Below are 24,953 nucleotides of genomic sequence, written 5' to 3'. Positions count from 1 at the left end.
GTCGCAGCAGCACAAACACGACAACGTGACATAAGATGGGAGAAATCTAAGTTTGTCGCTTGTTGTTTTTGTTGTTGTGCGGCTCTGAACTTTGTACATTTAGTGGTTTTTTTAAAGGGTCACTTCACCCAAATTTTAAAAACACTGAACGGGAAAAGGCTGCAACTAGTTATTGTCTTATAAATCTACAGCTGAAATGACAAATTGATGACTTGATTTTGGGGCTTTGGGTGGTCGATCGGACACAAAAACTTTTGATTGATGATTGTTTTCCACCATTGTAGAACATTTTGTGTCAAACAATCAATAATTTGTGGAGAAAGCCATCAAAAAATGAATCATTTCTAACCTTAGATTAATCATTTGGAAGGTCAATGTGACTGTGCAATCAGGCATACTGCTTATTTTTGTCTGACTAACAGTCCAAACAACCAGAAAAATAAAATAGTTCTCGATATTTTCTTAATAATAGTTATTAAATTGATTTTCTGCCTCCTCATCAACAAAATGGTCTGGCTCCAGAAATGGCAAAATAATAATACGGAAGAAAATGATAGAAATTTATGGCTGTGGAAATATTTGAAAAAGAAAAAGAAGATCCAGACTCGGGATCCGTCTGTAGGAAGACGGAGGCAGAAGTTTGTGGAGTAAATATCTAAAAGTCTCACAGAATCGTCTGAGTCACATGTTTTTTTGTGAACTTTACAAACTGAAAAATATGAGTTTCAGAACCTGCAGCATCTCTAATAAACCATAAAGATCTGTGTTACCTGCAGAAGAAGTCAAAGACACCACGTTGTAGTTATTTGAAAACTTTAATTTATTATATAGCAAAAGTAGCTCTGTTGTGCGATTTGCCATCGTGAACAAGTCTGTAACGCCGTTCTTTATTTTATTGAGCTGGTAATAACTGAAGGATCCGTCGTGATGATCAGCATTCACTCACCACCGCAGCACCACTCTGCACTGTGAACTCCACACGCCTCCCCCTCCTCCCCCACCGCGACGAGAACACAAACCTGGAATATCAGCCGTCTGAAATAATCATCTTTTCTCTCAGAGAATATTAGTACGCCTCAGTGACTAGGTCACTTTAAAGTATTAAACTCCTAGGAGTTAGTTAAACAGTTTTACTAACTCCGACAACTGTAAGGCCGTCAGCCGTGACGAACGAGGGAAACGTCTGCTACAACACAAAAACACAATGGTCCAAATCTCAAAGTACCATTGAAACGTAGGAATTCATCTCCAAAAGTCTAATTGCAAAGCATTCAAAGTGCTTCTTCAAATGAAAGATATGGTCAAACTCATTTACATGTGAAGATTGAATCAACATAAAGTGTTATATAAAAAATTGCATTGCATTTCAAGGGGGGCATAGAGTTAAACAGTAGAAAATAAAGTCAATAACAAAAAAGCCCAGAACGAAACAGTCTGTGGTCCGTCAGCGTGTTCAGGAGGGAGCGGGACAGATGAATGCAGGTGAGCGCAGCGTAGGGACAGGAAGTCCTGATTCCACAGCCCCCCCGTCCTAGAAAAGGAGGTGTGGGGGGGGGGGTTAGTTAGAGGGGTGTGACGAAGTAGTCTGCAGGTTTCTGGTAGCTGTGTGCTTGCTGGTTGTTGTGTTGTTGTGTCTGCTGCATCTGCTCCTGCTGCTGCTGGATGATCTGCCGGACTTCCTCCTCCAGCTCCGGCGGGATGATGAGCTGGTCGTCGGGGTCCGGTTGGGCGGGGGCGTTGAAGTAGCCCCCCCCCTGCTTCCTGACGGGCGCGTCGCCGGCCTCCTCTATGAGGTCCTGGCTCCGCCCCTGGCACGCCACCGAGCCGTTGGCCCGAGCCCTACGGCCCAGAGTCCCAGACCGAGCCTCGCCGCCGCCGCCGCCGCCGAGGCACGGAGACGAGGGGGGGACGGGGGAGGGGGACTGGGAGGAGAGGGGAGGGGCCGGGGGCGTTGGCAGCGTCGGCGGTGTTGGCGTCGGCTCGTGATGCGAAGCGACAGCGGGGAATGTGTTTGCGTGTTTGTGCAGCAGACAGTGGACGTCGGCCTCCACCTCCACGCGGCTGCCGTTGGAGAAGACGCCGGCGATCGGCTCCTCGTCCTCGCTGTCCAGCCCGTTGTCGGACAGCGCTCCGGAGAACTGCCTCTGGAAGCTCCCGCCGCCGCCGCACGCCGGCCGCCGTGCACCACCGCCGCCGCCGGCCCGCCCCCCTGGCAGGTTGAGGTGAGACGCCATGGGCTCGGCCTGCGGCGGCGGCTCCTCCGACGACGCCGTGGAGCCGACCTCGCTGCTCATCTCCGACGTGCTGAACTCGCTGCTCAGCTCGCTCACCGTTCCCGAGGAGACCGGCGGCACCGCGATACCGCCGCCGTCGCCGCCCGTCGAGTAATGGTGCGTGCTCGGGCCGGGGCTGGGCGGCGGCGGCGGCGGCTCGCAGAAGCAGCAGCAGTCCTCGGTGACGCTGAGCTGCACCACGACGGCGCTGAGGCTGTCGGAGCAGCCGTAGCTCTGAGCCAGCGTCACCAGCTTCTTGGCGGCGGCCAGAGCGTCCGGCACGTTCCGCACCGCCTCCACCGCCTCGCTGGGCGACAGCATGTCCCACAAGCCCCGGCTGCCCAGCAGGAAGAACTCGTCCTGCGGCGTGAGCGTCACCGTGGAGACGTGGGGTTGAGGCGTCACAGACGGGCACAGGAAGGAATATCCCATAATTCTGGTGGAGTCGGTCACACCGCTGACTTTGTTATCCTGCAGAAGAAGAAGAAGGAGGGGCCGTTATTTTTCTTCCTTTTTTTTTTTTTTTTTTTTGCTTGACATCATTTAAAAAAAAGTGTTTAAAGGCATAATTTTGAGTCTGGAGGATGTTGAGACACTTTTGTTTCACTATTTCCAGTCAATTTATACACAAATCAATTAATAAATAAATAAATTGGTTCATTATTTGTGTGATTAATTCCTTCTTTAACAATTGCTTTGTCTATAAAATGTCCAGAAATCGTGAAAACAATTATTGGTTGCAGCTGTAATATAATCTATGTCAAAAATAATTCTCTACATTTATTAAATCATTTTAGTCAAGAAAATAGAATAAAATTTTAAAAAAAACATCTAATATCTTAAGATTTACTCTGTTTGAGGAATCCAACAAAAACTGCATACGGTAATTTAATTTATGGGTCAGTGACAAATATGGGTTGGCAAGATGAGCAATTCAGAAATATCTTTAAAGATTGTCTTAAAAGCATGCATCAGAGTTGTTAAAATGTACATTTTGTATTTATGTTGGTTTTATGTCATCTGAAATGACATTTGATCCATTTTTGTTTAAACAAAAGTAAGACTGAATGCCCCTGAAAATGTCTAATGGTGTAACCACAAAGGAATAATATTTTATCCTTAAGTGTACTTCTAAAAAATATTCTTTCTTCTGAAAAAAATGAATTGAAATATATTTTTTTATCTGTGTTTCTATATTTAAATTTGAATGCATTTTGGTAATACAGGGCAGGACATATCTTTGCTTTTTTTCTAAATTATTTGACAAATTATTAAAAATGTTATCAAGAGGAAACATAGTGTTGCATTGCCAAAGTGAATTACATATATTCCACACTTGAGTCCAGATTTAATTTCCTGTATAAAGTCAGATTTTTATTTTTAAAAAAAATACCAGTTACACCACTTGTCCCTGGGCTGCACCACGTCACTGACCCATATAATGATACAAATGAAACCAGGCTGTTCAGTGTTTCTGGGTAATAGATTACTTCCTCTGCAGCTCATGAACCTGACCCACACAGCGGTCCGTTACCTCGGTGATGACGGCGTTGTGCTGCCGGACCCTCTGGTACTCCGGCTGCTCTTTGACGGTGTGTGTGGTGGAGAGTTGCATAGCTTTGCCGTCCCGGCACAGAACGGCCTGGCACCGGCCCACGTTGGCCGCCTTCAGCGTGAAGCAGCCGCCGTGCTCGCCGGGAGCCACGGGGTCGTGCCGGATGTGGCACAAGGCCGCCGAGCCGCCCATCCTCTGGCCTGCGGTGCCCAGCTTCCTGCGGGAGGACGCAGAAACACGGGCATTAAAGAGCGTGATGTCACTGTGATGTGTGACTGTTTGTGTTCTGCGTCATGATCAGATTTCTTCTTCTCTACCTCTGCATGGTGAGGAAGGTGTTGGTCATGTAGTCCTCCTGCCTCTGGCCCCGGTGGAGCTCCTCTGCGAGCACATCTCCCATGGTGCATTGCAGCAGGTAAGGCACCTCCACGTTCCTGTCCCCGTCAAAAACTCCATACAGAGCTTCACGGACGCCACAGAAACTGTCCAGAGCCAGAGCGGCCACACACAGCCTGGCAACCACAACAACAAAGTCAGTTGTCCATTTTAGAATTCATTTTAAGATTTTATTGTTTGTTTTTAAGTCACTAAATGGTCTGGCACCTCAGTACATCTCTGACCTTATACACGTCTACACCTCATCGAGAGCATAGATACTTTTAAATCTCGTCTTAAAACTAATTTTTACTCCTTGGCTTTTAATGCAGCATGAGAGTTGTGTGGTCTCTGTCTTTTATTGTATTTTTATATTTCTTAGTTTTTTATTTGATCTTGTGTTTTCTTAGTGCTTTTATATGCTTTTCAATTTACTGTATTTTAACTTTAACTTTCTTTCTTTTACTGTTTTGTATCTGTTGTGCAGCAGTTTTTTAAAATGTGCTATATGAAGTGGATTGGAGTTCAGCAGCAGCAACGTCTGACCAAAAACCATGAGTGTTTTATAGTCTAACCCCCCCGAGGTTTGGTTTCCTTGTCTCCGTCTCCCATCAAGGACAAATGATACAGAAATATTCTGCATAATGTACGAGGATCAATACTGGAACATTTGCACCATCACCTCTCAGCTGAGCTCTGCTGACTTCAAGCTTTTAAAGAGCTTCTGTCTTCACTAAAAAACAGTTTTACAGTTTAGCTGAGTCACTGTGGCACCAGCTGAGCTGAGTCAGCACATTTCCATCAAACATCTTCAGGAGTTGTCTGCATAAATCAGCTTCTTTATAACTTTGTTTTTTTTTTGTATGTTTTTATTGAACTATTTCATTACTGTGGTTATTGTATTTTATTGCGTTTCCTTCTGCCCCATGTCTCACAGTGCTCTGTAAACGGGCTTTGGAAAGTGCTAAATAATCTAAATGAGGTGATGACTCACTCAGCTGACTGTGGGCTCATGGATTACAGAGGTCAATAAAAGACATTAGTTCATGCTGGTGAGCAGATGAATGGAGGGAACAGAAACAAAGAGAAACTTAAAGGAGAATTCCGGTCATTTTCTAAGTAACGCTCTGTTACAGCTCTAGGTCCCCGAGTGCGACCATAGGAAAAAATCCAAGAAAAATATGTGCAGACCGGACTTAGCTCTCCTCCGGCTAGCTGCACTACACTGCAGTTACACAGTGAAGTAATGGGGGCAGTTGGGGAAAAAGCGGTTATATTCATATTGATGCTTTTTTACACATCCAAAATCCATGTTTTCCTCACGATTTTGTCTTTGTTGATATGGAAACAGTGCTGAGCTCGACAGTCGACTAGTAAGGTCTACCCAGGAAGCCAGAGTAAACAGAGGTATGTGATAAAAACACACGTTAACACTGCTCTCTCATATTAACGGTGTTATGCTCACTCAGTGTTGTGTGGTAAGGAACTGGTGGATGTTGCAAAGCATGTGTAGTGATATTTTTGAGCATTATATAGAGGCCAAAGTCGCAATTAGAAGAACTGCCCCCATTACTTCGCTGTTTAACTGCAGTGTAGCGCAGCTAGCAGGAGGAGAGCTAGGTCCAGTCTGCACATATTTTTCTCAGATTTTTTCCTATGGTCGCACTCAGGGACGTAGAGCTGTAGAGCGTTACTTACAAAATGACGGGAATTTTCCTTTAATACTCGAGTTGGAGAAATGTACTGAACGCTGGGACAAATGACTAAAAGAATATTTTCATTTTAACTGTAATGCCTATGATGATCTCATGTTCTTTGTTTGTAATTTTCATGTAAATACTTTTTTTTTTTTAAAAGAAGAAAAGAAAAAGAAACACAGGGAAACAGACTGACTTGTTTTTGACTCCAGAGGCCTCGGTGTAGCCGTGGCTCCAGACTGCAGGGGCCCCGTGGCTCTCGCTCACACACGGAGCCGAGGGAGATGGGTCCACTCTGAAACATCGGATGTTGCTGCAGAGAGGAGGGGGAGGAGAAATGAGGAGAGGGTGAGGAGGACTGAGGTTTTGTACATTAAAGATTTCTGCAGCTGCTCTGTGTGTTTACGCTTCAGGTTCTCACTTGAGGAGCTCCAGGCTCTTGTGGTCCAGGTTGAGCCGAGGATTTCCTGTGAGGTCCAGCTCCTGAAGCTTCGGAGGAAGCGTCTCTGGCAGAGTCACCTCGGTCAGCTCGTTGCAGCTCAGGTCCACACACTGAGGAAGGAAAACACAGAGAGAGAGAGAGAGAGAGAGACAGAGGGGGTCAGTTCTCAGGAGGGAGGAGAGTCTCTACAGTCCAAGTGATTCACTAAACTAAAATTCAACCACAGAAATCTCCTGCTGATCCCAAGTTTTAACCACATTCAAAATGGCACGATCGAGGATATCCGACATCTGAAGAAGTTTCATTTATAATCATTTAGTTGCGAGGCTGCTGTTTCAGCAGAGACACATGTTAATTCAATAAAAACCTGTTGGAGCTGGAGGAGGTTGTTGTTGTTCTTTGTTGCAGGGAGCAGATCAGAGATCATTATCATGCTCCGTTTCCCTCATTGTATCTTTGCATGCAGTCGACATTGTTGTGAAATGTTTATACTTCCCAGTCCAGCTGAATTCACCTTAAACAACCCCTAATACGTTTAGATGGGGGCTCTGGTAGCCAGTTCCCTTTTTAATCCTGTTCCCGATCAGAAAAAAAAGACCTGGATCCGTTGAGCTCACGCGATCAAATCTCCGATCAAACCGTTTATCTCTCCTTGTTGTCTTTTACCAGCAGAGTTCAATGTTGACAAAAAAGATTTCCAAAAGAGTTTAATGCATCGACTCTGATCCGTTCAGGAGAAATCACAACGCATGAAAAATTCTATTATGTTTTCCCACACTCTTTTTACAAACACACACACACTCACTGGCAGGAGCATTAAAACCGTCATTTGGGTTCAGAGAAAGGCAGAGATTAGGGAGTTACCGGGAGATTACAAAGGATTTCCTGATCTGGCCCAACCCAGCGAAGATGAGCACAGAGGTAGAGAGATGGACGGACAGATAGAGCGGGACAGAGGGAGCTCATTCGCTCTCCGTCCTCGGACCACAATCAGGTTCAGTTTCCTCCCTAATTTCCAGACCTGATTTCTCACAAACTCACAAATAACTTGTGTGCAACTAAGTTTAGTTTTGTTCCAACCTCCAGAGGACCCCACCCTTCCTCCTCCTCCTCCTCCCACATCTGAATAAATGCCTAAAATACCTGTGTGCGTCCGACTAACCTTGATCTCCGGCAGCTGCAGGACCTCGGGGAAGGCGTTGATGCAGTTGGAGTGGGCTGAGAGTGTGTGCATGCGCTGACAGCTGAGGATGGTGGTGGGCACCGCTCTCAGTCTGTTGCCGCTCAGGTCCAGCTCCTCCAGCTGCTCCAGCCGAGCCAGTTTGCTGCAGGTGAGGCGGAGGTGCCACAATATCAGAGAGGTGCCGACTAGGCAAACTTTATTTTTGGGAATCACATTCATCAAACCCGTCTCGCATGGCCTGCTTCTATCTCTGAAGCAGGGCTGTGATTGGACAATGGATGTTTTTGGATTTGGGCGACTTGTAAAATCAAAGCAGTTAAAGTGAGTCTGTGTGGAGCTACAAGCCTGAAAGTAGGAGGCAGGAACTTAAAGGGATAGTTCATCATTTTGGCAAATTCTCCTATCACCATAATCCCTATAGTCATAGCAGTAGGTTCGTTACCTTTAATTGTCGGTGCAAGCTAATTTTAGAACGGCGGAGCAGAGTCGCTGCTCAGAGCTACGCTACGGAGGCTAACGGGATTTCTTGGTTTCCCTCATCAAACTCATCAAATACACGATCAAACAACTCCAAAACACTCTGATGGACAAGTTGTGACCTGCACATTCACCACGCTATGAGACAATAACAGAACGTTACGAGACAGAGTTGTTTTAGAGGTAAATACAGAGTCTGTTTGCCGAAAAACTGCCCCCAACGGGAACGTGCATCAGTGGTTTTGCATGAATGTACCTCGAAAACAACTCTGTCTCGTAACATTACGTTATTATCTCATAGCGTGGTGAATGTGCAGGTCACAACTTGTCCACCAGAGCGTTGTGGAGTTGTTGGATTGTGTATTTGATGAGGGACAGGGGACCTGTACCGTTCACCTCCATTGTGTTCACTGAGCAGCTCACGTCTCTGCTCTGCGGATCTCAAAACAACATGCACCGACAAATAAAGGTAACAAACCTACTGCTATGACTATAGGGTTTATGGCAATAGGCGAATTTGCCAACATTTTGAGCTATCCCTTTAAACCTCCTGAAGCCTTTTCCACGGGAACCCATCTGAGGGTGACAGCGTTGCTTCTTTACCTGGCAGTGAAGGTCTGCAGCTGGTTGTAGGCCAGGTGAAGCACCCTGAGGTGGCCGTGCCCCGTCAGGAGAGGGACGCACTTGTCCGTCAAGACGTTGTTGGTCACATAGAGCTCCTCCAGGCTGCTGAAGCTGTCCTCCGATAGGCTGGCTGCAGGCAGGTTCTCCAGCTTATTGGCCGACGCATTTAGGTATCGCAGGCTGTGAAGAGATCCCACCAGAGAAAACAAACTTAGAACAAAAAGGACGGAGACAGAAATAGGTGCAGGAGATTGAAACACAGAGGGAAAGGAGAAGTAAGGCATGACGGTGGATGGTGTGTGTCAGCGTGTGTGTGCACCTCTGTGCCTTGATGAACAGGTTGTGTGGGAGCTCGGTCAGATAGTTGTGTTGGAGGTCGAGGACCTCGAGCTGCGACCTCTCCAGCCTCTCAGCCAGCCGACACAGTTGGTTCCAGCCGGACAGCAGCTTCCTCAAGCTCCCACTGGACAGCAGCCTACAACACAAACAACACAGTGTGAGTGTGTGTGTACTGTAAATCTGTCAGTGGGAACAGCTCTGTTTTACCCTGATGAGGATACAGAACAATACACAAAACACCCTTTGCTTTAGTGACCTCATTTTTTCCACTGAGTGTCCCACAGTCCTTATGTTGAATTAACTCTTGAACAAACCGTGAACAGCTTGAAGGAGAGAGCTGGACTGGAGCCGTCCACGGGGGCCGCTCAGTGGCCCCAAATAAACCTGCAATCTATTAGTCTGTGTGGTTTATAAAAAGCCATGTAGGAAACCGGTTAAGTGGAAGAATTAACCTTTTTTTAATTGTTCAATGGCAGGTGAAGCCTGAGGCTGCACGTAGACTGTAAACAGCACAGACGTGATGTGGGCATGTTGCTACAGGTGCTGACGGGAAGAAGGAAATCAAAACAAGACGTTCAATTGTAATAATCTATGAAAGTAAAGTTTGAACTCGTCATATTCTGTGAGGGAAAAAATAATTACTAATGTACTGGTAGTTATTTTCTGATTGAAATAAGCAGGTTTGTGTTTTCGGTTGGTCGATGCAGCTCAGTGTCAGAGGACGATGCAGCAAAACCTGAAGCAGCTTCAATCCCAAATGACACAGTGGTGTCTTTGAAATAAACAAGGAGGCTGCGTTTACTTTACTGATGGTCTGTCGAGCTCAAGGAAGAAGCATCAGCTAAAAGCCAGAAGATAAACTCAGTCTCCTTTTAGCGACAGATGTGTTTGACTGCCAGCTTTGAGTTTAAATCCACTAACACATAACTGTGTTGATCAGTCGTCATTGTGCCACATTATCTCCAGAACTAATGACGTTTCCCATTAGCTTCAGCTGTAAACAGTGTATAGTGCTAATTAGAAGTGATAGCACTAAGGAAGTGAATACGGTAAACACAGTATTAGACTGATGCAATACTTTAGCCATTACTGCACTGTTGACCGGTCAAGTCGTCCCTGGAACTGAGAATCCTTAGACTCTCAGTTCAGATAAGAAAAAAACTCTAGATAATAAAAAATACTAGATGAAAGGGAAATGCTTTCTCCTAGAAAAAGAAAGCATTTCCTGCAGAAAATGCGTGTGAATGCTGAAAGCAGCTGAACGCTATTGCTGAAGCAATGCTGAATGAGCTGAAGAAATTGTTGAATCAATGCTAAATTAGCTGAAGAAACTGCTAAAGCTATGTTCAAAAAGGCTAATTCCAAAGCTGAAACTTATAACTTGTTGTATGAGATGAATGCCTTTTAAAGGTAAAACGCAGGAGAAATGTTAAAGGGAGAAGAAAACATTGAAATCCCGCATGTTTAAGTGTAACGGTTGGAGTTGAAATCTGCAGCTAACCTGGCAGGAAGGAAAACTGATGAACCAGCGCTAACATAGCTAAAAATGGTAATGGTAATCAAATGTAATAAATCAGACAACGCTTTGTTTCCAGATGTTTTCAGCTGTATGCCAGGTGTGTTTGTGTGATACTCACCAAATGGGCAGCTCGGTAACAGCGTTATGGTTGATGTCCAACACCTCCAGTCTGCTGCTCTCACACACCCAGTCAGGGACACACTCCAGTTTGTTCCTTAAAAAAAAAAAAAACAGATGCAGTCAGCACCAAAGAGCCCAGACCGCTGCTCTACTCTTTAAATAGGACGGTGAGGTGTTGGATTGTGCATCTTCATACCAGGACAAATCCAGAACAGTCAGATTCTCTGGCGCAGGCTGCACCTCCAGCTGCTTCAGCTCTAACAAACACAACATCACAGCTCTTTATAGCCTCAGCGCGAATGTGTGTTTACTGTCATTATGTGTTCAACATGTGGATGTAAGACATAAATCTTGGTACCGTTATGCGCGGCATGCAGGCTCTTCAGGGCGTGTCCACAGACTCTGAGCAGGGTTAGTGTGTTTCTATCACAGCGGAGGAGCTCCAGTTTACAGAGAGACCTGACATCCAGCTCCTGTAGACCGGTGTCCCTCAGGTCCAGGTGGACGACGTGGACCAGCTGCTCCGAGTCTCCCACAGCCACTTTCTGGAGCTGGTTTAGTCTGTATAAGAGTGACAGGTTATTTTCTGCTCCATTTTTCGCCCTCACTGTTTTGCCTGCAGGATATTCTTTTTTTTTTACAAGTCTTTTCTTGACCTTTAATTATTTGGTCTTAAGATTTTCAAACCCACAAGACAAAAAAAACCAAGAGAGGGCATGATGTAGCACATTTTCCCCGCAGCGTCTCGGCCAGTGTTAGATTTCAGCTCAGCTTTGTTCCAGTGCTACTTCTAAAAATGTCTGAGTGTGTGAGGAAGGATATTCTTACCTGAGATCTATGTGGTGAGCGGGCAGCCACTGCAGTCCGGCCATATCCAGGACAGAGAGCTGGTTCCCTGCCAGACAGAGTCTCTCCATGCCTCTGAGCTTCTCCAGGACGGGGGGCACGCAGCTGAAGCAGTTGAAGGACAAGCCGAGGTAGGTCAGGCCCTCCAGAGAGCCCAGCTCCGCCGGCAGGCAGCTCAGGAAGTTACTGTCCAGGAGGAGAGTCTGTAAACTAGACACAAGCAAACAGAGTGGAAGGTGAAATGATGGTTATGATAGAAAAAATGTGTGCACACTTAGATACTTCTCTAACTCTCTAAACAAAACCATCTGAACTTACCACACTTTTATCATTAGGACAATTTAAATCCATAACTGCATCTTATTTTACCTCCAACTGCTCCTGTTTTTTACTAGACTTCTCTGTTTTCAATTTATCTTTTTCACTTTTGTCACTTTTTTACTTTTTGGTATTCCGTATTTCGGATATGCTTGTATGCTTCAAGCATTTTGTGTTATGTCTTGTCCTCAAATGTTTTGTGTTTTGTCTCACCTATATTGCAAATGAGGTTGCTCCTCAATATATTTCCGAGCTTTAAATAAAATAAAATAAAAAACACTGAAGAAGTGAGGTGTCAATCATGTGCAAAAAATCTGCAGCCTGTTCCACCACCTATGTTGAAGCTATCATTTCATTTGTCAGATATTTATAAATAGAAATAAAAAATGTCCTTCTTTTTTTTTTTTAAATCGAGCACTTCTCAGAGGCTACGTGACAAAGTTTTTAACAAAGACAGAAAAAAAATCAATTGGATTTACTTCAAAGAGAGGGAAAAAGGGTAAAACAAAGGAAAACCAGAAGAAGCTCTCTGATGAAGGTGTGTTTAAAGAGGCTGTGAACTCATTCGACCTGATTTCTGAGGGCAGACAGTCGAGCCTTGGGGCCCCGACTGTCTCCTGGAGCAGACAGAGGACCTGATGTAGAGTATGAAACTAAAAGGTCAGTGATAAAACTAGGAGAAGAGCCATGTAGAGCTTTTAAAAAAAAAAGATAAATAAAATCTTGAAATCTCTTCTTAAAACAGAATCAGAGCGACTCAGAGTGAGGAGGATAAACCAGCAGCGCCGTGCTCACGTTTCTCTGCAGCAGAGTTTTGTCTGATCCGGAGACGATCAATAGATGTCTGGTTACAGCTGAGAACGACTACACCCAACCCTCTACTTTTAGCATGATAGCGACAAACACATTGTTGTTCTGTGCTGCAGATATGACTTCATGCTGTGCTCATCCGAGATCAATTGCTGTCAGCACCTAAATAGTTTGTTTGAATCTGGTTTTTATTATTCATAACCATATTTTTGTCAATTATTCTAATCTGACTATAAAAAAAACTAAGTGATCCATGAGCTCCTTCACAGATTATATCTTCTGTTCCTGTTTTTTGTCTTTTTTATAAAACACAAACCACTGCAGCTCTACTGGTTCCTGTCACTGGTTATTAATGTGCATCCCTGTAATCAGAGCAGATGAAAAGGCAGCGGCAGCGGCGTGACTCTGCCCTCCGATCACCTGGACGTTACCTCAGCGCCGTCAGGACAGAAGTCTGGTGCGCGGCCAGTTGTTCATTTAATACAGAGCGGGATTAATCTGCTCTGATGGAACCACAATGACAACAAGCCCAGTCTGATGTCTCTGTCAGCACAGAGCGGGTCACAGAGGACACGGTCGGGGGCCCCTGGGGCGAACACCTGCCAAATTATCGTCAGTGTCATCGTCGTGGTGGTGATTAAGGACGGCAGCCTAACGGAGGAGGGAAGCCGGCCCACCACTTACTTGTGCATGGTTCCCACTTCTGCCGGCAGCGAGGAGAGACGGTTTCCAGACACGTTGAGCTCCGTGAGGGAGGTGATGTCACACAGGGCCAGAGGAAACTCGGACAGGGAGTTATTTGACAGGCTGAGGCTTCTCAGTTTACAAAACCTAGAGAGAGTCAGAGAGAGAGAAAGGGAGGGAGGGAGGGGGACGACAGGAAGACAAGGGCACATGAAGAGGGTCAAATATATTAATCTGTGAGTGGCGGTGCTACATTCAGACTACAGGCTGCCTTCTTCTCAACTGTGAAAAGCTTTTCAGAGGTTACATAAGACCTGTCTCATAAACAGGGGAGAGTGAGCAGAGAGGAAGCTGCACACGGTCTCAAGGACACAGCAGCACAACACGCACAAGTACACACTAACTATTTAAAGCCAAATGTTTACACCATGAAAACTTTTCACCATAACAATGCAGCGTGTGGTTCAGGTAAGTAGGTAGGTTTGTGTTTGCGCGCATGTGTGTGTGTGTGTGTGTGTGCATTCCCTGGTGTTCTTGGCCAAATCTAATCCAGTTCACACGGGGGTCAGAGGGAAAGGTTAAAACCGGATCCGCGTCCTTCCGAGGGAAAGTCGCAGGGACACCACGGGACAAACACATTCCTCAGGACTCAGGATGTGGGAAACGTGTGTTTATGGAGTAACAATGGCAGTATATACAGTAATGTACGTCATGTCATGTGTTCATCGCCATCAAGAGTCATCAAGTGTCAGGTATGCAACACTCAAGAGGCAGCAGAGAAGTCAGAGGCAGAAATCACTCTGTGTGTGTGTGGAAAAGCCTACACTTCAAGAAGAAATGACACAAACTGTTTCTCTTTAGCAACTGTGAAGAAAGACCTTGAAGGATTGTAGATGTTCACATGATGGCCACTCATCTTGCACGTGTGATTCGTCTGGATAACGTAACAGTGTTCGCTCGTTATCAACTGCACTTCATCTGACGACAAAGTGACAATACATTGCATCATTTAACAGGAGCTACAGTTATGTAATAGACGCACAAAACACACACACACACACACTCACACATACTGTGAGTTGGTGCCACAAACGCAACAGATTTTGTGTTTTCCCCGAGCCCCAAACAGAACGTGCATATTTCAGAGCGACGTGTACACAGTCTGACAGAACAAGATGTTTGGCTGTACGACTGCCTGTTTCACTTCGCTGAAACAAAAACAGGCTTTCTGCCGAGTTCCTCAAGACGTTTCAACACCACACGATGCAATTTATGCAATAAAAATACCGAACTCATGATAGAAACTGACTTAAGTGCAAAAGCATGAAAGGAAACTACCACCTTGAGTTTACATGTGTATTGTCTATAGGCAGCCTTCACTCAAAATCACTGTTCCAGTAGTCAAGAGGAAAAAAATCTAAGAGTTTTGCTCATTTCATTTAAGATGTTTTCATACTTTTCAAGGCCTTTTTTTTTAGCACATGGGGTTCAGTGCTTTTTGCAGGTAGCTAACAGCAGTTGGATTTGACTCCTCTAATGACATGACAAAATAAAAGGTTTGAAAGAGCAGCCGTGCCCTCGTCTGATGGCTTGTTTTGTTTTGCACCGTGTGGTTAGAACATCTGTCCCTCAGCACGGCAACAAGGCACCGAACAGACCGGCGTTTCACTGACTACAAAAAACGTACGTAACGTGAGACACTGTGTCGCTTTGATCCATGACGGATGTAAAAACAAAACAACAAACATCAGAACTGTCCGTCACAGACGACATCTGGCCAGAAGACACACAACACAACACAGTCGCTGTGCTGGTCGCACAAAAACTCTTTCTAAACCTGTTTCCTGTGATTGACTGAGGCGAAATAAAAACTCGTCCTCTTTACTTTACATCACTGGGCATTTCCACATCCACCTAATTCCCAGCGGCAGACACAGTTGTTGGTTTTTTTTGCCTCCTCGGTGTGGACAGCGTGGACGGAGACGGGTTCTGCTTTTCCACTTTAGCTGACTGTGTGTGGATGTGGTCTCGCGATGGAAAATGACTTCACTTCATAAAACCATGACATCAGTGACCGATTTGACAAACTTGACCTGGAAAACAGGGAGAAGCCCTCTGGCCCCTGAGGTCAGGTGGCTGATGACATACTGTCAAATCTCTAAAACACGACCGCAGCTCGCTTTTAATCATCCGAACCACACGGCCGCCCACACACACGTCATCTGTAATTTGATCTAAGCTGCTTCCTCTTTGGACCATATGGTGGCTCCCCGAGACGGACAGAAACACTGAGGGACGTTCCAGAGGAAAACAAAGAGAAAGTAACTGCTTTCATCTGTCGGCTGCGCTGCACAACTGCTGTCTGAGTGTGTGAGTGTGTGTGTGTGTGTGTGTGTGTGTGTTGATGGTAGAAACTCACCTGGTGAGTGCTGGAACACCTTTGTGAGGCGACATGAAGTTGTTTTTGAGATTGAGGTGTGTGAGGTCCTGGCTGTAGAAGAGCTGAGCAGGCAGCTCCTCCAGGCTGCAGCACGACAGGTCGACCGAGTTCACCCTCTGGGACGCGATCTGACGCAGTGGAAGACGGACAGAGTGACATAATGAGCTCACAGGAAGAAGCAGAAACGTGAAACGCTGTCGTCATCATCACATCCCTCAAAGGGATAGTTCAACATTTTGCCAAATTGGCCCATTGCCATAATCCCTATAGTCATAGCAGTAGGTTCGTTACCTTTAATTGTTGGTGCAAGCTATTTCTAGAACGGCAGAGAAGAGCCGTGAGCTGCTCAGAGCTACGCTACGGAGGCTAATGGGATTTTTTGGTTTCCCTCATCAAATACACAATCCAACAACTCCAAAACGCTCTGGTGGACAAGTTGTGACCTGCACATTCACCACGCTATGAGATAATAACAGAACGTTACCAGACAGAGTTGTATTAGAGGTAAATTCATAGACTGCTTGCTGAAAAACTGCCCCTGATAGGAACACGCATCAGCGGTTTTGCATGAATTTACCTCGACAAATTTACCTCGACAACAATTCTTGTAACGTTCCGTTATTATCTCATAGCGTGGTGAATGTGCAGGTCATAATTTGTCCACCAGAGCGTTATGGAGTTGTTGGATTGTGTTTTTGATGAGGGAAACCAAGAAATCCTATTAGCCTCCGTAGCGTAGCTCTGAGCAGCTCGCGGCTCTGCTCCACCGTTCTAAAAATAGCTTGCACCAACAAATAAAGTTAACGAACCTACTGCTATGACTATAGGGATTATGGCAATGGGCCAATTTGCCAAAATGTTGAACTATCCCTTTAATTTATGTCAATAAAAATGTAAAAACAAGCGAGTGACTGTGGTGTCGCAGCACGCTCAGATCGAGATCCTTCCCCGCCGTACCTTGGAGGCTGTCCTCTGCCACCGCAGATGTTCTGTGTAGGAGTCGTAGCTGACGTAGTAGGTCTGACTCTGAGGACCGGCGGAGCTGAACGCCAGACAGTGGCTGTGCCTCCTCACCTCCTCCACCTGCAGCACACAACATGTTTCAGTGTCCTCAGTATTTTATGTGACTTTATTTTCTCACCCTCAGCCACCCATACCTGTGTAAACATGTTTATCCTATTTAATTTAATTTGTGCCTTAATGTGCAAATATTCTTAGTTTAACATGTGCCTCTAATTTTATTTCATTTTTGTGTGCTTTTAAGCTGCGAAAAGTCAAACAAAATTTTGTTATCTTGTATAATGACAATAAAGTCTCTTGACGTCTTGCTCTCAATATTTTCTGTGAAGTCCATTTTTGTCCAACAGTTCATGTAGCATGTCTCTCCATCTATTCCTGCTTGTGACAGACAAAACACTTGATCCCTATCTTTAAGAATGAACACACACACAGCAAGGTGCAGAGAAGTCCGAGCTTTAATCCTTGTCCATCTAAACTGAAAACAAGTTGCACAACTCCTCTTAAAATATGCCTTTTTTTATCATTCAATCTCATTAGATTGGCATCTCATGTTGCCTCCACTCTCAGCCGATCAGTTACATAACACCATAGAGTTGTGTTATGAGCACTGATGATGAATTAAAAAAATAATTGTAAAAGATTAATTTAGCCCTCACATTACCACTGCAACTGTTCTTTTTTTTTTTTTTAATTCCTTGTAAAGTTATCTGTAGTTTGGATGCAATTGGTGTAAATTCAGAATCAACATTTGAAAAACTGTCCCTAGGGACTTGCTGTACACATGCAACAGTATAGGACATAATAGTATCTGTTATTAATACAGAACACGTGCAGATTTGGAACAATCACACTGCACAGAGAGATTGGACAAAAAGTTTTTTACCCTGGGGGTGACCAGACCTTTAGATGAACATAACACTGTGTATATGCAACACTGTAACAATAAGAGCAACTGTAAATGTCTCTAAATGAAGGCCTGTTGTTAGCTGGGAACTGCGTGGCTGCACAACCTGCAGCAGGAGGAGGTGAACGACCTCGGGGTGTGAAAACAAAAATGTTTTGTTCCGCTGGTTCAAACCATAAAGAGAGAGAGAGAGAGAGGAGCTCTGTCCCTTTAAGGCTGAAAAACAGGCGCTCACAGCCTCACACACACACACATCTTGCCTCTCCGCATTAAAAAACATTTCATTAAGTACCTTTCCTCCGATGAGAGGGAGGATGTGCATCTTGCCGGTGTGGGCGTGTTTGACGGACGAGACAATGAGGCAGGTTCCGCTCAGCGTGACCTGACGCTTCGACCAGCGGTTCACGGGCAGCGCCAGCTTCCCTTTCCGAACATTGAACACCCCAGAAAGCTGCACGCGCTCCGAGCCGCCCACGCTGCGAGGCTTACCTGGAGAGGGACAAGATAGCAGCTTGTTACATGATGTAGAAGAGATCACTGATGATCACACACACCGACTCTTCATAATGGCTTTTTTTTTTTTGCATAACAGAGAGTTTTATTTTTAGCTCTATGGGATTTTGTGAATCAACTCTCTCACCCTGGGTTTCTCTTTCAGAAAGTGAGAGCTGTGTGGTTATGTAAGTGAACTGTAGCTAATAGCCCGTGGGCTGAGAGACTGAGCAGTCACTCAGGCGTGATTTGTCACATTAACCCCTCGCTGGCTCAAAAGGCAGCCACACTCCAGCTGCAGACACAAAGCGAAGCGAAGCGAGGCACTGATGGTGTTTCTAGCCGACGCCCGGCACTGACCTGTGCATCGGAAACCAACCGTTTTCTTTTTTTTGCATTATAAAAGTGTGTTTCCTGGTCAAATACAGTCAAGAGAAAAGGAGATGCATGAAGAGCCTGAGCCTCTGACAGGCCTGAAATCAGATTAGCTTGTTATGCAATGTCTTAAAACACCAGTAGCTCCGTCCTGACCTCCTCCTCCTCCTCCAGTGACTAACAGCCAAACGTCACTGACTGAAGGTTTCACCTGCACTAAACCCGCTACTGAGCACGGCACCCAAATCTGTCCCCAGCACAGAGTGTGGAAATCTGCTGTCGGGGTCTTGTTTTTTCATCCTCTGATCACATCGTTCCAGATTTCCATCATAATTTTAAGCATAATTTTATCCAAGCAACGCTCTTGTCTGGCTCCTTGTGATTAAACAACAACAACTGGGACATTTTGAACTCTTATGAAATGATACTTTGGATAATTAATGGACCGTTTCATTTATTTAACCAGCAGAACTGATGGGAGATTTACTGCTTTTCTCCCTTTTAAATGATGAGTTTCATTACTGCTGCTCAGACCAAATGAGTATCTTTAAGACACCATATTTATAAGCTAAATGATGTGCTGACTGATTTGCAGACTCGTTGATCATGATTTTGCTTAGTTGCAGCCTTTGTAAAAAAACAAAACAAAAAAAAAACATGTTCACAAGTGAGGTATCAAAAAACATCATGTCATATTTTCCAAAACGGAAGCACAAGTCATTATCTTTCATTTTCGAATAATCCTCCTCTGCTTATTCTCATTTATCCATTTGCTATAATAGTGAAATCTTTATATTATAAGATCCCAAAGTCACTAAGCTGATCAAAAAGTCCAGAAGAAACCAAACAATATTTCAGGTTATTATAAGTGAGAAAAAAGCAGCTGAATCTCAAATACGTGAAGGTGGAAACAGCAACGACCGGAACAATTCATCCATTATTAAAACAGTCGACCAGTTTTCTGTCAGTCAACGGAGCATTTCAGCTCCACTTCGATTTTAAATCCATTTTGGGAGCCTGCCGTGCATAATTTCAGGGCTTTTTGCAGTTTATTCCAAGACGAAGGATCTGCCCACATGAAAGCTCCTTTTCTCAGCTCTGTACAGACCCTGGGTACAAACAGGAACTGCGAGTCCTGACAGCACTCGCAGCAGTGATGTAAGCGGCTGGAAGTCAAGACTCCATGGAAGAAACGGGAAGATAAAAATTGGTTTTGGGTGATTCTGACAGAACCAAGTGCCACGATGTCTGTGGCTTTGTGTGATTTTTATACAATATGTACACGTTATCAGGGCGACGTCATGTTGTTTCTTCCACCATATGACAAACGTGATGTGAACTCACTAAATAACTGATGGAGCAGATCAGTCCGGTTCCTTTTAAACTAGACAATAACGTGGAATGTGTACAGTGTGAGTCCGCCCTTCCCCGGGCGTTACCGCCCAGACGTAGCCTGTTCGTATATAAACCCATACATGCCCTTTCCTTCCGTCTATTTCTCTGACTGTGGAACATCCTGTCTCTCAGCGAGCGGCCAGTGGCCACTTCCTGTTCACGCTATACGTATTGGTGGATCTTGTCCTTGACGAGCCCAAATGTCCCTGAAGGCACCGAGCATCTGACTGCAGCAGCAACAATTAGTCGATTCATTGATGAGCTGCTTCAATCGGCAACTATTTTAAATCATCATCGAACAAAAATGCCAAAAATCTGCTCATTCTTGATGTTCCAGAAAGAGGACATTTCGTTTTCCTCTTTGGAAGCCGAGGATCTGATCTTTGGGTTCTGGACAATGTTGGGAATCTTTGACTGTGAAATTCCATAAGTCAAGTCTCAAAGTGCAATGTTTGTTTGATTGATTAATCAATTCTTTGAGATGTTTTGTCGGTTCCAGCTCTTCAAAAATGAAGATTTGTTGCTTTTCATTGGGACACACGACAATAAACTCAACATCTTTGTGTTCTGGTCTGTCATTTGGACAAAACAGACATTTCTACTATTTTCTGAGGCTCAATAGACAAAACAAATATTAAACTGATTACGAAAGTTATCAGCAAAAGAATCAATCCAGTAGCTATGTCTTGACTTTGTTCTTCCTTCTCATGAGAAGGGATTTGTTATCTTCAGACCAGCTTCTTATTTCTGAACCGAGGAACTGAACATGGTGGAGGCAGGTTCGGTTTTTATGCTGAATGCATCTGCAACAAACTCCAAAGAAGTTCTGCTCCGTCTGCAAAATCAGGATTAACGAGTTTTCTGATAGCCACCGCTTTTCACTGAATTAAATGTGGGGCTATAGTATTTATTCATACCATGCACTGCAACTGCAACGTTATTCTTATTCTCCTGTTTCACTCCACTTTATCTTATTTTTGTATCCTATATGGTGCATTTTTATATTGTGTTCTGTCTTTTCTCAATACCTCACTGTTAAAGTGAGTAAAACAAATAAACCTGCCTTGTAATGGCAGCATCACCAGGATGATAAGTGTTTACTTTTTACAACCTGAAAGTATTTAGCCGTGTGTCTGTGGCCACCTTCATCAGACCAGTGAGTTTAGTATTTAACCTTGTGAAGTAAAGCTGTGACCTCCGGCTGCTGCAGCTCCAGGATGAAGAGACGTCTGCTGCTGCCGCCACTGTCTCACAGAGATCCGAAACACTGAGGAGGTGAAATCTGAGTTCCACTAAGGTCGCTGTTCTCTTACTGTCAGCACAACGTGTGTGTGTGTTTGTGTGTGTGTGTGTAAGACAGAATACTTGGCAATGTGCATTTTGCCGGTGGGTTTTTTGCTTAGTCAAACTCCTCTTGTTCGCCTCTGAACATGTCCAGTAACAAACACTTCATACTGTGCACAGTGCACACTGAGAAAACGGGGTGGTAGATGGTAAATGAATGGATTAGAGTTTTATTTCTTTCTCTAAAACAGAGATAACTCTTTGCTTACTTTTAAAGAAGGTTAAAAGCTAAAATCAGCTACCGGCGGCTACATTATTCAAATTGAACTCAACGTTTCTAATTCAGGCACCGTCATGGACGCCGCTGTCACTTCGTGTCAGCGCGCCACCTCCTCCTCCGCTGTGATTGCTCCTGTCGTGCCAGTAGCACTTCCACTTCCCTGTCACACACATCCCAGCCTCTCTCTCGCTGCTTGTTTCATGGCTGTGTGTTTGTCTGCATTCGCTGGAAGGGCCCCTGCCTCCAGCGGCAAAACTCCACGTCATGCTTTGTTCCTCTGTCATGTTACTGTGGAGGAAGCCAAGACTGGAGAGGGAGGAGGAGGTTGGTAAGGTGGGGGGACTTGCCCAGCTCCTTGTATAATATTTTCAGGGTGGAGTTAAGAATTAAATGCCAAACCTCTCTGGTTCCATCCTCCTGATTATAATATACTGTTTTCTTTTTTTTAATGTCTTGTAGAGTTACAGATATCTCTGTATCTTTGGGTTTTGGGCTGTTGATTAGTTTTCTTAGACCAAATAATGATTCATTGATTAATCAAGAGAGACAAACAGGGAAATAATCATTACTTAGTTGCAGTCCTGCTTGAGTTTATCTCCAGGTTCTTCTTGAATAAAATAAAAAACATCAAAAGGAAGAAGAAGAGGAAAGGTGTTCTTGGGTGCAAAGCGTGTAATCTGGAGACATTGAGTTAAATTAACTTAATAAATGTTCACTTTGGTGAAAAAAAAAAAAAAATTATGTTTCCTTTCCAGTAGCTCCCGACTCTTTATCTCCACTGTCTTTGCCCAGGGTGTAAAAACAAGGTCAAAAACAATATCCAGTTGTGCTAATCCCATAAGAGATCATGGCTGTTTTTACATCCTCTTACCCTGCTTGTCTGCAAAACAGGATCATTATCAATAACAACAACAACAGCAGCAGAACAAGAAGAGAAACCGAATCCATCCTGGCTGCACATGATTATTTTGGTCTCTGGTGTCCCGAAAGATCACACCTGCTACCTCCAGATGTGTCTCCCTACAGACCTACACACAGAGAGGGGTCTGGGTGGGTTTACAGGCAAAACACTGGGTATTGTCCCCGCAGGACAATTGAATACACTCGCTTAACAGTCCGACTGACCAAACACAATGACAGCACTCACGGTACACTGAGAATGGATGAACAATGAATGAGCAGGGACAAGCCGAGCACAACGAACGGCACGGTGTAACTAGCAGCTAGTGGCTTTCTGGCAGATTGACAAAGGCAGAATCGTCATAAAACTTCTCAAAAATAATAATAATAAGAACAGGAAACACATCTGCACATCTTCTGTTGAGATGTTTTAAAATTTGGAAAGTACTCACCGAAGTAGAAGCGAATCAGGCAGCCAGTTTCTGAGTTCATCCCTTCCTCCTGCACCCTCCAAGCATCTTCAAACCCCAGATTAGTGAGGTATTCATTTAATATCTGCAGAGGCCTCTCATCGTCCCCCAGCCGCCGCACGGCCCCACCGTGCAGCTGGACAAAGAGGGCCGGGGTCGGACTAGTATTGATGGGCTCCAGCCATCCCTTGCTCCCCCCGGGGATCTCCAGGTCAGGCTGGGCAGATGCTTGGCTGGTCAGGGGCCGAGACTGGGAGCTGCTAGGGCATTTGGAGGGAGATTTGATTAATTTGGGTGTGTCGGAGTTATCCACAGCTCCAGTTTCTGTGTCATTATCGAGCCGTGTCACTTGGTTGGAAGAAAGAGAGGAGTCTGTGGTGGTGGTGGTGGTGGTTGTAGGCTGGTCTGCTGCTGCAGAGTCTCCAGCTGAGTGTGTTGGAGAAGATGTAAGATCTACTTCGTCTGAGGAGCTCTCAAATGGGTCAGGTCCCTCTGTGGCACTGTCACAGTTTGGGCTGAGCACAGAGGAGTCTGTGCCCAGACCGAGCCCATCGCTGAGGGAGTCTCTGCGCTCTGTGCTTCTGGGTCCACCTGGGCTGAAGTCCTCACAGGTGCTGCACTCCATGTCTGAACCTGAGTAGACTCCATAACAATCTGCCACACTCAGGCTCAAATCCACCCCGATGTCATTCAGGTAGACCTCAGATGAAGAGTTGCTCGCGGTTTTGTCATCCAACAAGTTAGAGGACAGTTTAGTGTAAGGACAATACTGTTTTGCATCTTCATTTTCGTTTTCCCCTTTGGGGTTTTTAACATCCACTCCGCTGTCAGTAACACTTTTAATATCGTCAGCCTGTCCATTGCTATCTTTACAGTTATCATTTAAGTCAAATGCTGCCGTACTAGTTTTGCAGTTAACTCTCAACACAGCCCCAGCTTTGCTCCCCTCCAGCTTACAGGCTACCTCTTTCGCAGTGGTGTCCACTGTGCACAGCACCGGCCGTGGGTAGGAGGGCGTGAGCCAGTCGTGGACGTGAATGCAGCCCCGCCGCAGGTCCGATCGCACCCATGACTTATCGGAGGCCTGGAGCTGCTTGGACTGCTTCTGCCGGATAAAAGTCTTCCTGTCCAGGCTGAGGGTGCTCAGGGGCGAGGCGGTAGGAGCGGGACCGGCCGCTTCCACAGGGGGGGACACGCCGAGCGGCGGAGCCCCCAGCGACAGATTCCTCTTGTGCCGCTGCCGCCTCCTGCTCAGCAAAGAGTTGACAGAAGTGCTGCTGCTGCTGCTGCTGCCGCTGCCGCTGCAGTTGACTGATGTCAGGCTGTAAATGTTGGCTGCTGTTTTCACAACGGGCATGTTTATGTTTATATTTTTGGCCGCGCCGCCGCCGCCGATAGCGTTGGCAACTTGGTTTTGATAAATACCGTTCCTGATCGCGATCTGGAGAAGGGAGGTGGCCGCAAGTCCCTTCCCGAAGAGTTTCGCCTCTGCGCCCCCTCCGCCGTCATCCTCCCCGATGGAGGGTCTCTTTCCAGCGGACAGCGGTGTTGTTAATCCACTGGTCTTCGCCGGGATACTACTGTCACTGCCAGACTCACGTGGCGGTGGTGGTGGTGGAGATGGAGAACAACGTTCCATCCTGGTAGCTCGCGGCGGCGGCGGCGGTTGGTTAGCAACAGTCCGCAGGTGAACGCTAACCCGCGGTTAGCTCGCAGCCGTTAGCTCGCTGTAGTAACTGGCTGTAGTTTCTCCTGGGCGGGCGGCTCCGCGTTAGCTTAGCATGCTAAGGTGCTGCGCAGTTCGTCCCAAAAGAGTTACACCGCTACATCATCCCGTCCGATAACCAACACGCCCGTTAGCTCTCCCACCCACCGGCTCGTCGTCGTCGACACGCAGAAAACGTTTTTTTTTCTAGTTGGTCGCCATGGAAGCTCAGGCGCGACCGCGGCTGCCGCTACTACTACTGTACAAACCGAAGGGAGCGACGGTCAGTGAGTGGTACACGGTGGACAGGGCGGGGTCTCATTGGATATGAATTATGACACGTTCACGTGCCGTCGCAATGCTCGGAGTTATGTAAATTATGTACATGACTGCGACGGAAGTTGAGTGTAGCCTTCATTTAAAAAA

The 24,953-nt window shown here is 45.6% G+C and overlaps 1 protein-coding gene across 1 annotated transcript; it reads right to left on the bottom strand.

Annotated features, from left to right (window-relative positions):
- Window positions 1–801: 801 nt before the first annotated feature.
- Window positions 802–24,825, bottom strand: LOC146989133 (PH domain leucine-rich repeat-containing protein phosphatase 1-like). The gene is made up of 17 exons (XM_085775102.1): window positions 22,805–24,825; window positions 17,919–18,115; window positions 16,660–16,785; window positions 15,682–15,830; window positions 13,263–13,409; window positions 11,433–11,660; window positions 10,963–11,165; window positions 10,801–10,861; window positions 10,603–10,698; window positions 8,946–9,101; window positions 8,606–8,806; window positions 7,505–7,667; window positions 6,322–6,452; window positions 6,097–6,213; window positions 4,146–4,340; window positions 3,808–4,045; window positions 802–2,744 (listed from the first exon to the last, which is right to left on the bottom strand). Exons 1-17 carry the CDS (start codon window positions 24,459–24,461, stop codon window positions 1,563–1,565), a joined length of 5,247 nt encoding a protein of 1,748 aa, XP_085631228.1. The 5' UTR covers window positions 24,462–24,825; the 3' UTR covers window positions 802–1,562.
- Between the last annotated feature and the right edge of the window lie 128 nt (window positions 24,826–24,953).

This window comes from Trachurus japonicus, chromosome 4 (genome assembly GCF_045865225.1).
Source record: "Trachurus japonicus isolate A0001 chromosome 4, Traja_1.0".
Taxonomy (NCBI): Eukaryota; Metazoa; Chordata; class Actinopteri; order Carangiformes; family Carangidae; genus Trachurus; species Trachurus japonicus.
Note: the sequence above shows the minus strand (reverse complement) of the source record. Positions and strands in the feature narration are given on the sequence as shown.